The 13,810-nt window shown below is 39.2% G+C and overlaps 1 protein-coding gene across 2 annotated transcripts; it reads left to right on the plus strand.

Annotated features, from left to right (window-relative positions):
* Nucleotides 1–4,881: 4,881 nt before the first annotated feature.
* Nucleotides 4,882–13,006, plus strand: LOC308104841 (uncharacterized protein). Of its 2 annotated transcripts, none has more exons than XM_080455401.1 (6): nt 4,882–4,983; nt 11,085–11,259; nt 11,348–11,419; nt 11,543–11,617; nt 11,729–11,851; nt 12,125–13,006. In XM_080455401.1, the coding sequence occupies exons 1-6, from the start codon at nt 4,909–4,911 to the stop codon at nt 12,406–12,408; spliced, it is 804 nt and encodes a 267-aa protein (XP_080311527.1). In that variant the 5' UTR covers nt 4,882–4,908; the 3' UTR covers nt 12,409–13,006. The 2 variants fall into 2 exon arrangements, with proteins under 2 accessions (XP_080311527.1, XP_080311526.1); XM_080455400.1 differs by having other exon boundaries at nt 4,883–5,067.
* Nucleotides 13,007–13,810: the final 804 nt, after the last annotated feature.

Here is a 13,810-nt window from a genome sequence, read left to right on the forward strand (position 1 = left end):
ATCAGTTTGCTGATTCTGTAGGTGATTGATATTAAAGGTAGGGTGAGTGATATTTTTGGGGTCAAAACAAAACGTTTATTTTTGGTTAAAAGTTTAAAGCACAATAGTCTGATAGTAATCATTGCTGTAGAGTGTTTATTTTGTTTATTTGTTTACCGTATTTGAAAAGGATCCCCATTAGCTGATGCCATGCCAATCAATCAATCCGTCTGAACAGGGTTCACACAAAAACGTTACAAAAAACCTGATAGCAATCATTGCTATAGTGTATTTGTTCAGTAACAGGGGTCTCCCTACATTTTCAGATAGGTTGCATTTTCAACCAATCAGGAGAGCGTACCCATTCATCAGCTTACATTACATTACATTACCAGTTATGATTTTGTCTGCTCATTGCTTTGTGTCATCACTTCCATTTTCACTTGTTTAATCTGTATCCTGTGTGAGTTCTCTCTCCTGATTGGATAAAATTGGTATCCTGACCTGAAAATGCATTTTCTGTTTCCGTTAAAGAGCTGGAGAACACAGCCCTGGTGACCATGGTTAAATGGTGCATTTATATAGCGCTTTTATCCAAAGCGCTTTACATAGCTTGTGCATTACATTCACCCATTCACACACACATTCACACACCGAGGGCGGAGGAAACCATGCAAATTATAGACATATAAAGGTAGACGCCTCCTTCGGCTCTGAGGCATTCATATCTCGGGCGCCATTTTAGAGAAGGCAAGCTTCCGCGTGTGTCACAATCAGAGGCAGGTGGGGGCGGGGCTTTTCATAAGAGGCAGCCGCGCAGCAAAAGTCAGTTAGACGTGCTGTGATTGCAGTAGTCAACGCGCTGTGATTGGCCAGTAGTCAACACGCTGTGATTGGCCAGTAGTCACTTTGAATGGTAGCTTCCCTCCTCTAAAATGGCGGCCGCGATACCGGTTGCTCCAACGAACTGCAGAAGCCAATGAGATATCTAGGTTTCTATAGCTATGATGCAAGTCACCAACTTGCTCATCGGGAGCAATTAGGGGTTCAGCATGTTGCTCAAGGACACTTCGACACTAACTCTGGGGGAGCCTGGGATCGAACTGGGAACCTCGCGGTTTCCATCCATCCGCTCTACCAGCCACTCTACCCCTGAGCCACTCCCACCCGATTGCAGTGTAGCTGGCTGAACACCTCCTCCCTCAGACCCCACTGGAAGTAACAGCTGATGGACTTTCCCCCTTCCGTCTGGCCTTCTGTACACCCTGTGCAGCAGCGTGTCCTCCATGATGAGAGGACCCCACTGCTTCTGGAGACCCAGTGTTTCAGAAGGGAGGCCTTGCTTCTCAGTGCACCCACTTGCCAAACTGGTTTAGCTGGTAGAACTTGATTTGATCTCCTTCTGTACTCAAGTAACACTGTCCTTTGAAAAGCCAGCAATCTCTATAATAGCCATACGATGTATAATACGCACCCACTCACCTTTGCAGCTAAGTGTCCCTTTTGCGATGGAAGCACTATCTGTACTGATTAGACTCAATTATTATTATCCAAAATAATTGGGATTTATTTTTGGTGGTCAAGTGGCTCAGTAGTTAAAGGACGACTTCACCGCTTTTCAACCTATCTTCATAATTAGTCCTCACTAATACTCATGATAAAATGGTAAAAAAAAAATCTACTTGGTCTGTGTCTCATAGGAGGGCTGTGGACAGTCCAGAAACCCGTCTACCAGTGACATCATCGTTAGGCATGATTTTTTTTCCCAACAAGATTTCACATTTTTTATTTAGATTTTTATTAACACGAGAACAATGGCTTCTTTTATTGCATTGCAACTTTCCAGGAATAGAAAGCCTGCAGTTTCTATTAGCTTGGATTCCCCATTGATGATGTCACTGGTAGACGGGACTCTGAACTGTCCACAGTCCTCTTCTGAGACACAGACCGGGTAGAAAAAAATGGTGCCATTTTATCATGAGTATTAGTGAGGACCTATTATATGAAGATAGGTTGAAAAGCAGTGAAGTCGTCCTTTAATAGACATACTATTGTTTTAAAATGTGCAGCACATTGGAATAGACCCTATGACACATTAGGAGTCCATTAGTATACATTTACGGCTAGGCCAATGTGTTTTTGGTGAAAGAATATTATTTTGCATGTCCGTGGCAAAAATGAAATATTAATGAAAATGTCCATCACAAGCTGCCATAGTGATGACCCCTGCTTGGGGCTGAAGTTGTGCCTGATTTATGCTTGGTTGAATCAGAATCAAACTTTGTTGTCACATCTCATTACAAGTAATATGGGTGAAATTCTTAATTGTGCAGGCCCATTAATGCAGTTAAAAGATAGATAGAAAGTACAGTAAAGTGCATTTAAGAAAAGTGGCTAATGTACATAATAACTTAAGGGAAGAATGTATCTGTAATGGGGAGTCCTATTAAAACATAGATCAGATCAACTGTGCATTAAAAACACAGTTCAGTGGGTTCAGTGCGCAGTGTCCACAGGCTTAGTTCTCATTCAACAGTCTTATTACTGCTGGATAAAAGCTGTTCCAGAGTCTAGTGGCGCTGCTGCCGATGCTCCTCCATCGCTTGCCTGGCCGTGGGTGTCGCAGCGACGTGGGTGTAGCATACCGGTGTTGAACACCTGTGCCCGTAAACATAATCAAAATGCGGAATTGCGCTTTTATACTTGAGTAAAACGTTAGAAATGGTATTTCAACTTTCATCAGAGTATCTTTCATGCCACGGACATGTCTATGTCCGTGGCACTTTTTTTTTTGTTGAAAAAATATTATTCATAATATATCATTATAATGTAGAACATATAAAAAATGTGTTTGAATAACTTTGGTGTGTTTTTAGTAGGCTCCCATTTAATTGCATCAGGTGAAGACAACAAGACAGCTAAAAGAAATGATTGCTAATAGCTACCTCAATTCTAAATATAGCAAAATGTGCTGTCAAAAAAACTTTTTTTTCTCTTTCTTTTTTAAAGACAACGGATTCATGGAGTGTATGTGGTGTGGTCAGACAATAAAATAATCAAAGTCAATGGCATGCAAGGGATGAAAAATGTGTGCAGGAAAAGAGCAAAAACAGAAGGCATGTCATCTGTTCAGATTAGGGGTCATCACCATGCAAGCTTGTGATGGACATTTCCATCAATATTTTATTTTTGCCACGGACATGCAAAATGAGTAATCAGTAATAATACCAGAATCACATAGGCCTAGCCCTAAATATATAGTCATAGTGCCATAGTATTAGTGTCTACTCTATTCCACAGCGCTACACATTTTAAAACGAGCCACTTATCAAATAAATACAATTTAAATTATTTTGGGGGGAAAGCCGATCTACAAGCTCACAACACATCACAGCATGTTGTGAGCTTGTAGATCAGCAATTTTCTTTTATTTTTAGCCTATAATGACATGCCCAAAATTGGGATGTCAGGGTTAAATTGGTTAGCTATACTTTCGAAAACCTGGAGACTGGGAACTTATCCACTGTATACTGGCAGATGTCAGACAGACATTAAATGTGGCATGGTCCAAGTATATTTTGGGGATTTCAATAATTGGGTCTTATCAGTACAGACGCTTCCATTTTACATTGCAGGAGCAAAGGGCCATACTTGAGGACAGGAAGAGATTAAGTTCTACCAGCTAAACTAGTTTTTTTTTTGGGTCAACTTTAATAGTTGTGGTTTTCATTAAGGTGAACAGGTACTGTAGTGACTATGTTGACGAGAAAGAAGAAGGTATGCCAAATGGAACAATGGAAAATGACTTCAAAGACGTCAAAACAGATAATGTACAGTACACAATGAGTGATTAATGAAGGGCATGACAGGATTGAAAGGAATGCAATGTCACAATAGTTTGATGCAAAGATGCCTAACTTTGAGCAGAGGTGAGGAGGAGGTCTGATGGTGAGGCTGTGGATCAAGGGTTTCCATGGATTACGATTGTGGAGTGTTATTATGGTTATTATTGGTATTATTGGACACTTTGAAAACGCTTTCTCTCAACTGACATAAATCAACTTTACTGGTCCAGTTCTGCCCTCCTTTGCCTCGGTGCTCTTTCCCAACAGATGACATGCCTTCTGTTTTTGCTCATTTCCTGCACCATTTTTCACTGTGGTCACTCACATACCGTTGACTTTAATTCTTTCATTGTCTGACACACCTCGTACACTCCATTAATCCTCATACACTCCATTAATCCACATTTTCAGAGAATCTTGTTGTCTTGTTGACCTAGAATGATACAATCATGTCCTGATTGCATCACAACATACAATACCACAAATCTCCTGCAACATATTAATGAGCATCCAACAGTTTATCACCAAAATGATTCAATTTTTTTTTTAAAGATTCAATTGTGTATTTTAGAATATGTTTTTACATTATAATGAAAAAGTAGGCTTTATTTTTCTTAGGGTTAGGGTAAAAAAAAATTACGGACATGTTGATGACCCCTGAAGGAGCTATTTGCAACCAAGGCAAAGGAGGGCAAAGTGTGTAGTTTCAAAGTGTCCAATAATGACAATAACAACTATAATAACACTCCACAATCATATTCCATGGTAACCCTCCATCCACAGCCTAGGACCTCCTCCAACCTAAAAGATAGCTCACCTCTGATCTAAGTTAGGTGCCTTCGCAATAACTATTGTGACACTGCATTCAATCAAAATCCTGGCATGCCCTTCATTATATCATGTCACCCATTATCCAGCTCTTGCCGACCGCGGGCGTGTGCACAAACGAGCACGAGCGCAAGATTTTCACGGAACCACGCCCACCTGCCTCTCCGCCCCTCGACTTCTGACATAAAGGCACGTCAACCGCTCCCCGTCTGAAACCACCTTCAGAAAGACTGCATCCAACAGATACGGAGCCACAATGTTTGCATTTCTAGGGTTGCTGCTACTAGGCTGCCTGTCATGTACAGAGGCAAGAGGAGACACTGTAGATGAGGTAAGCCTGAATGACATTCCACAAAAGGGGGTTAACGGCTCAGGAAGGATCCATGATGTTCATTCTGACACACAGGCGGTGGTGGTAAGTAAATCTAGCAATACCACAATGTAGAAATACTGGCCTACAAGTAAAAGTTCTGTGATCAAAATGTTACTTGAGTAAAAGTATACAAAAGTATTGGCATCAAAATGTACCAAAAGTAAACAGTACTCCTTGTCAGTGTTGGAAAGTAACTAAAGTAATATGTAACTTAAAGTAATATTATTACTTTTTTCCAGTAACTAGTAAAGTAACTAATTACTTTCACGTTTTGAGTAATAATATTACTTTTACTTTTTTCCAAAAGTAAGTTATTACTTTTTTTCACGAGCCTTGGTGGTACTCTGGGCTTGAGTGTGTTTATTTGATCCTGTGTAGAGAGTGCTGAAGGGGCAGGTGCTCAAAATGTCCACGAAAGGGCACATATGCGCACGACGATTTTTGGGGTGGTCTTTTTGTGGGTGTCCCTCGTGCTATTTCACACCAGAAATGTAGTATGCTGGATGTCTTATGCTAATGGAGCAAGATGTTCCACAATAACATGGCCCATGTCATTACTGCCATGACCCTCTCCTCTGCCTCCTGCGTTGGATGCAGGATAGGTGGGCACCAGGGACATACTGTATGGGCACCTCCATGTAAAATTGGCTATATTGTCCAAAATAAAAAAATATATACATATTTGAAAAATGGTCTTAAGTAATGTACAGTATACATGATGTGAACATGCATGGTACATCATTTTCAGACTTAATTTTAATTTTAACTTATTGTCAAAAAAATGACTGGATACAGGTTTTGTAGCAATTTGTAGCAATTGTAGAAATATTAGACCTTAATTGCCGAATGTTTAAGCATATTCTAATCATGTACACTTTACTTTAAAACATTTTCCAAATATTAAATTTTTTAACATGTTGGACAAAATAGCCAATTATACATCAAGGTGCCCAGATGTCCCTAGAGCCCAGCTATCCTGTTAACCTTGCATCATACCACAAACAGCCCAACACGTTAACTTTAAGATGAGGGCAAAGTAACTAATTTCATTTGACAGCTTCAGTCCATGTGGGACTTTCATCAGTGCAAATTGCAATAAAATAAGCAATACATTCTCATTCTCATTACCATGTACAAATTTAAATAATTAACATTTCTCTATGTAGCCTATTCGCCATCATTCCCATTTTCATTCTTCAATACTAATGATCAAATAAAACAGATAAGGCAGGTGAAGATCAAAATGTACTAAAATATGTACCTGAAAACATTTGAGGTGAGAAACAGCTAATGCAGTAACATGCATGCTTCAGCAGTAGCAGACCAGGGAGAAATAATTCTGCAGCTACAGCCAGGAGCCAGTTTACTTAATTATCACATTGATTGGAAATAGGGGGAAACAATTAACCTGACTCTGTACAAACTAAGCTAACAAAAGCTCATGCAATGAACACTTCTCGTTAAGTTTTATAGCTGATCTGCACAAAATGTGAAGTGTAAAACTTAAAGCAACAATTTATTGATGAGGGAGTGAACTTAACATGCTTGCTGCCTGTCTCAAATAAAGTTGTTTGCAGCTGCAAGGATAACGAGGTGGGAGCAGGGGTCATCACCATGGCAGCTTGTGATGGACATTTTCATTAATATTTCATTTTTGCCATGGACATGCAAAATGTATGTCTGCATTAACTACTGAGCCACTTAACGACCAACAAATTAAATCCAAATTATTTTGGATAATAATAGTTGAGTCTCATCAGTACAGACAGTGCTTCAAGCTTAAAAGGGCCACTTAGCTTCAAAGGGGAGTGGGTGCGTATTATACATCTTAGCTAATATAGAGATTGCTGGCTTTTCAAAAGACAGTGTTATTTGAGGACAGAAGGAGATCAAGTTCTACCAGCTTTGGTTTGGCAAGGTATGGTAGCTAGTGGATTCCATTAAGGTGATCAGGTATTCTCTGTTGATGAGAATGTCCAAGGCATGCACATGTACAATGGAAAAAGACACACCCTACAAGCTACACTTGATTGGTTTTTGATTTATTAGACATAATAATGACATGTTAAATGCTTCTCATGGAAACATCAAGGATAAAATGCCAACGAGGAACAAGGAAACTTGAGAGACAAAAAAGATATGTAGGCCTACATGATGAGTGATTAATGAAGGGCATGCCAGGATTGTAATTGAATGCAGTGTCACAATAGTTTAATGCGAAGGCACCTAACTTTGATCAGATGTGAGCTAACTTTTAGGTATTTCTCGCATGGCGAGAGAGTATGTTTTACCCCCTGTCCGTCCGTGTGTCCGTCCGTGTGTGTGTCCTGTCCGTGTGACCGTTGGCCTGCTCGCTGCGAAACTGTGCACACACAGTCCCTCGATGCCAATTCAGAACCTCTGCCCCAAATTTTTCACATGGGCCTGTTATAGCGCCACCAGGAAGCCGATTTGTGCAAAACCCACATTACTCCTACAGATTTTATCCAAACGTTAAGCAAATCGGTACACAGTATCTCTATAGTCACGTGATCAACACGGATCTGTCCGATTTCCCATATTCCATCCTGATTGGCTAAGGTTGGCTTCCAAAGTTTGCAGGATCATCAACATATCCGTACATAGACAAACATGTCCGTGGCAAGACTTGTCTATGTCCGTGGCACTCTTTTTTTCCTTTTTGTTTTTAAATACAAATATATATAGCCTACATATGTTTCATTATAATGTAAAAACATTCTAAAATACACAAATTAATCTTTAAAAAAAATGTTTGAATAATGTTGGTGACTCATAAAGTGTCCGGATGACATTCTCATTAATATGTTGCAGGAGACTTGTGGTATTGTATGTTGTACCCGTACATGATTGCATCATATGAGGACAACAAGACAACAAGATTCCCTGAAAATGTCAAAACATCCGTTCAATCCTTGTGGGATACTAGTATTTATATTTTTTAAGACAATGGATTAATAGAGTGTGTGAGGTGTGCCAGACAATGAAGCAATTAAAGTCAACGGTAATGTGAGTGACCACATGTGAAAAATTGTGCAGGAAAAGAGCAAAAACAGAAGGCATGTCATCTGTTGAGAAGGAGCACCGAGGCAAAGGAGGGCAGAACTGGACAAGTAAAGTTTATTTATGTCAGTTGAGAGAAAGCGTTTCAAAGAGTCCAATAATGCTAATAATAACCTTAGTAACACTCCACAATCATAATCCATGGAAACCCTTGATCCAGAGCCTCACCATCAGACCTCCTCCTCACCTCTGCTCAAAGTTAGGCACCTTTGCATCAAACTATTATGACACTGCATTCCTTTCAATCCTGCCATGCCCTTCATGACTTTGTCATCAAGATAGCTAGTACAGTACCTGTTCACCTTAATGGAAACCACAACTCTTAAAGTTGACACACAAAAAACTAGTTTAGCTGGAAGAACTTAATCTCTTCCTGTCCTCAAGTATGGCCCTTTTGCTCCTGCGATGTAAGATGAAACTGTACTGTGCTAAAGCTCTGTACTGATAAGACCCAATTATTGAAATCCCAAACATGGAATATACTTGGACCATGCCACATTTAATGCCTGTCTCAGGAATGCCACCTGCCAGTATACAGTGGATAACTTCCCAGTCTCCAGGTTTTTGAAAGTATAGCTACCACTTTAACCCTGACATCCCAATTTTGGGCATGTCATTATAGGCTAAAAAGATAAGAAAATTACTGATCTACAAGCTCACAACATGCTGTGAGCGGTTGTGCAATAGGCCTACTAAAAATCTCCTGCAACTCATGTCAGTGGCGTCCCCAGGATTTACATTTAGGGCAGGTGATATTTTTCGCCCCCCACCCCCTCTATTACCCCCAAAAAAGAAATCGAAAATCGGCGATCGAAAACCGGCGAAAGTGGCCGTTTTCAAGATGTTTTGGCCATTATCTCTGGAACGGAAGGTCTAATCTGCTCAGTTCAAAGCTTGTTGGATGCGTGACCTTTTTGGGTTATTTGGGATTTTAGGGACTCTTTGAGTTTTTAGCCACTGACTCATGTAATGAGCATGTTACTTTACAAGTCACCAAAGTTATTCAAACGCATTTTTATATGTTTCTACATTATAATGAAAAAAATATAGGCCTATAGGCTATATCTAGAAAAAAAAAAAAAAGTGCCTCGGACATAGACATGTCTGGCCACGGTCCACGGACATGTTTGTCCGTGTACGGACATGTTGATGACCCCTGGGAGGGCACTTGACATCACTGCATCAGGTGAAAAGTGAGACTAAAACTGACTGATGGCAGCTAGCTCATTTAAATTATAATTATAAATAATAATTATGATAGTGAAATTATAATTATTTGTCAAATGTTCGTCTTGATAAGGGCCACGGATGTTGGGCAGGCCATAAAAAAATTGCAAAATATATATATATATATTTTTAAATGTGTCTTTTGGGAAAAGGGCAATTTGAGGCAAAAGGGCAGGCGCTCAAGCACCAAAAGCCCCCCCCTCTGCACGTGCCCCGTCCATTGATATAATGGTAGACTGGTTGGGAATGGAATCGAGTTGCTTTGCAGGCTGCTGATCCGGTCCGGTTACACACCGGCGAATATGTGAATATACGCAAAATTCGAACTCGTTCCGAATAATTAAAAGACGCTTTTTCGCTTCGCTTTTTCGCTCCATGTAAGCTTGTGTGTAAGGACCCGTCTACACTCTTGAGCGGATACGGAAACGTTGCGAACTTGTCTGTGTGTGAATTATCGGCTGCGGAAGGACGGGCCTTAAACCGGATCAAACAGTGTTGCCATGTCTGCTTATTATAAGCGACTTGTTAATCGATGAAGACGCGCTGTAAGCTTGTAGGTCGGCTATTCTCTCTCTCTCTCTCTCTCTCTCTCTCTCTCTCTCCCTTTCTCTCTCTCTCTCTCTCTCTCGATTGTGTCTCATGATGAGTCATTATCAGTTTGAGCCCAGGTGTTTGAATTTGAATATTTTATTAGGCAAAAAATACATTACATACATTTAAAATACTTTGTCTAAAAGGTCCTTCCAAAAAAGTCCTTGCGGTCTCGTTTCCATTGAGGTCCTTAGTTTTCAATTCATAGTCAAATGGTTTTCATTTAGTCTGTAAGTTATGAATTCATACACAGTAAAAGTCTTGGTGTTGATTTAATTCAAATGAGTGTACAAATGGAACCAAATGGACCCATCATGTCATGTGTACAGAACACTTTTTAGAGTTAAATCAACAATGAAGATTTTACAATGTAGGCTGCAGAAAAGAGAAAAAAACAACTGCTAATGTTGGGGATGCAATTACTGGGGGCGAGAAAAAAAAGTAAAGTAAAGTAATAAGTAACTAGTTGCTTTTGGCAGGGAGTAATCTGTAAAGTAAAGATATTACTTTTTAAACAAGTAATATGTAGTAAGTAATATATTACTGGTTTTGAGTAACTTTTCCAACACTGCTCCTTGTGTAGATGTTTTTTCAATGTTTTCAAAATTGGACAAAATCTTTCGAGAATAGCTAGCTGAGCTTGTAGGTCAAATGTTTCAAGCTCACAGAGCTTGTGAGATTGTAGATTGGCTATTTTCAAACAGACGAAGTAGTATAAAACAGGGTTTGATTGGTTAATGTACTGTATGTTTTGTAATTTAATCTAAATCTACAAAGTAACTTGTAACTTAAAGTGATAGTTCACCCCCAAAATTACTTTTTTTCTATCGATTAGTCACCCCATGGAGACTTGAATTGATGGATATTTTTTTGATTTTGACGCATTCCTAAGCCAATAATTTGATGACTGGCAGCGGTTCCGGTAGGAGACACAAAGATTCTCCTTGTCTCCTACCGGTACCGGAAAAATATCCATGAATTCAAGTCTCCATGGGGTGACTAATCGATAGAAGATTTTTTTTTTTTGGCTTAACTATAAGTTTTCAAATGATTAGAAGTAACCCATTAACCCATTATAAGTATTGAATATTGTACTTAAGTACAGTAGCCTACTTGAGTAAATGTAGGCCTACTTAGTTACTTTCCACCACTGCTCACAGGGAGACAAGGCAGCAGCCTCTACCTTCACCCAACAGGCCTGTCAGCCTGACATCCATGCAGTGCTGAGAGAGATGACCGCTCTGATGGCCGAGCAACGAGTTGAACTACGACACACCCAGCAGGAGCTACGAGCAGCGATGGACAGACTCGGGGCCAGCGAAAGTCTGATTAAAGGTAGTTCTATTGACCTCAGTGTATGCATAACTATCTAAACACTTATGTTGGAATATTTTACAAACGTGGTTTCATTCTAACATGACAGAGCAGCGTGTTGACCTGCAACAGACCCAGCAAGAGCTAAGAGCAGTGAAGGACAGTGGAAGTCAAATGAAAGGTAATTCTATTGACTACACTCTAAACCCATTCAATCCGGTCACTTTAGATGACACAGATGAGTTTTGCAAAATCATTTTGCTGAAACATTTTACGAATTTGTTTTCCATGTTATATTTCTCAGCTGCCCTTGAAACCATTGAAACCAGAACAAATGCAACAGAGCATGAGGTACAGTTTCTACAGAAGCAGAATGAAGGTAAGGCAGAAAAATAAACTTATGTGCAAAAAAATATACTTGTGTGTATTAATAGACTAGTACTGGATTGCGACAATTGTTGTCCTATTACATGTCACTTGTGTTTCACAGTCAAACAAGTGGCTTTCTCTGCCTCACTTGTGGAATCTCGACTTGGACCTTACAATGTTCACACTACGCTGATCTACAGACATGTCATCACCAATGTTGGCAATGCGTATAATCAAAACACAGGTACAGTGAATCATACAGTAATAGATAACACATCATGGAAACAGTTTACTGTAGGCCTGTCACAATCATTTATAAACACCTGATTGAAATTATTCAAGCTAATTGTAATTATTTTTGCATAATCGAATAGATTCCATTCATCTGTACAAAAATAGCTGGATGAAAGGAACAGAAATGTCATATTTCCATCTTTTTGTTCAATCAGTTTTGTTCCTGTGGAAGGAAAAGCCAATGTAAATCTCTAAACTAAATCCATGTGTTTTCCAAACCCAGGTTTCTTCACTGCACCAGTGAAAGGTGTCTACCAGTTCAGTTTTGTCGTCGCTGGTCCAGGATCAGCAAGTCATGCCGCAGGAGCTGTCTTGGTTAAAAACAGCCAGCATGTAGTTATTGCCTATGGACATCAACCTACCCATAGAGCGAACTCATCTAATGGAGCCTCACTTCTGCTGGAGGCAGGGGATGTAGTCTGTGTGAAACTCTGGTCTAATACATGGATACATGACAGTATTAATCACCATAATACTTTCAGTGGCAATCTACTGTTTACAGTGTGAGGTAGGGAAATCAATTCCACAGTAACATCCATGCCTCTTTAATTTACATTTAACACTTAAAACCTGGCGTTTCTATTTTGTGCCAAACAAACGTTCAGTGAAAATAGACGATCTACAAGAATTTCGGGTCAGTGAAGAGTTTTTTTTTGTAGAGGGAATAAGGAGCGGATTAGGTATACAGGGTTAAGTGGTTAACTGCTTACATCGACTTGCCTCTGGCGGGTATTTTTGCTCTACTGGGTGCAAACTATGCCTATTTTGGGCATGTCATTACAGGTGAAAATTCTGTGAAAATACCAAATCTACAAGTTCTCTAGATTAGCTATTTTTGTTGCATGACACTGCCGTATGATGAAGTATAATTCAGGCTTAAGTGGTTCAAAACATACTGTACCGATAACTGCAGCCAGCAGACCGAAGAACCGTACCAGTAAACAGGTGCTTCCATAAATTGATGCACCTCTGCTGCTACTACTCCTGTGTAAATAATAGCAACAAGTTAGTGCAATAATAAGTATTTGCATTTGTTTGTTTGTTTGTTTTGTTTTTTATGTATTTGTACCCGGGTCCGCTAATAAAGATTATTTGTATTTAGGGATTATGTTATGGCACTTGTTTTTATTATACTATTATATACTATTCATCTATATTTCATTTGTTTGCCCATCCATAAACTACGGTACATCGTTTCTCTAGTTTAATCCTTTATTTAAAATGTAATTGTGATTAAGAAGAAATCACAAACCAACACAATTTATCAAGAAAATGCAATAAAAGTTTATTTGCACCTTTTCATGTATTTCAAATATTATTATTTTTATACTTCCATGCCATACAATGAGTATTCTAAAATTAGTAACAAACTAAGAAAACAATAAACCATTGTGTTTTTGATTCCTTAGACATTCTTCATTCATTCAACACTTTTAGCACCAAAGCAGCATGTATACAACATACAATTTAACCCAGGATTACACAGGCACAGACAAAAAAACTGAGGCAGAAAGATGATTATTCCATTTGAACCACTGGACAATTTAACATCTTGATAACAAATCTTCCTACCTCGTTTTTTTACTTAGTACAGTAGCTTTTTTGAGTTTTTATTTTGTTCAATCAAATCAATCAATCAAACAAACAAACAAATAAACCGTGCCGTTTGTTTTGTTCAAAATATTCAATATATTAGTGAAAATGGTAGATCTACAAACTCACAAGGCTTCGTGCTGCCATGCGATGTGAAATAGTATATCTGCTATTTCCTGCTATCTTTGCTACGTATCATACAAGTACTTAGGGCTTAAGTGGTTAAACACCAAGTAATCTAAAGCCTGATTCTGAATGGTTGCATAGAGATAACACAGACAGACAGACAGACAGACAGACAGACAGACACGCAGTA

Source organism: Gymnoscopelus braueri (assembly GCF_963280865.1).
Source record: "Gymnoscopelus braueri genome assembly, chromosome: 17".
NCBI classification, from domain to species: Eukaryota; Metazoa; Chordata; class Actinopteri; order Myctophiformes; family Myctophidae; genus Gymnoscopelus; species Gymnoscopelus braueri.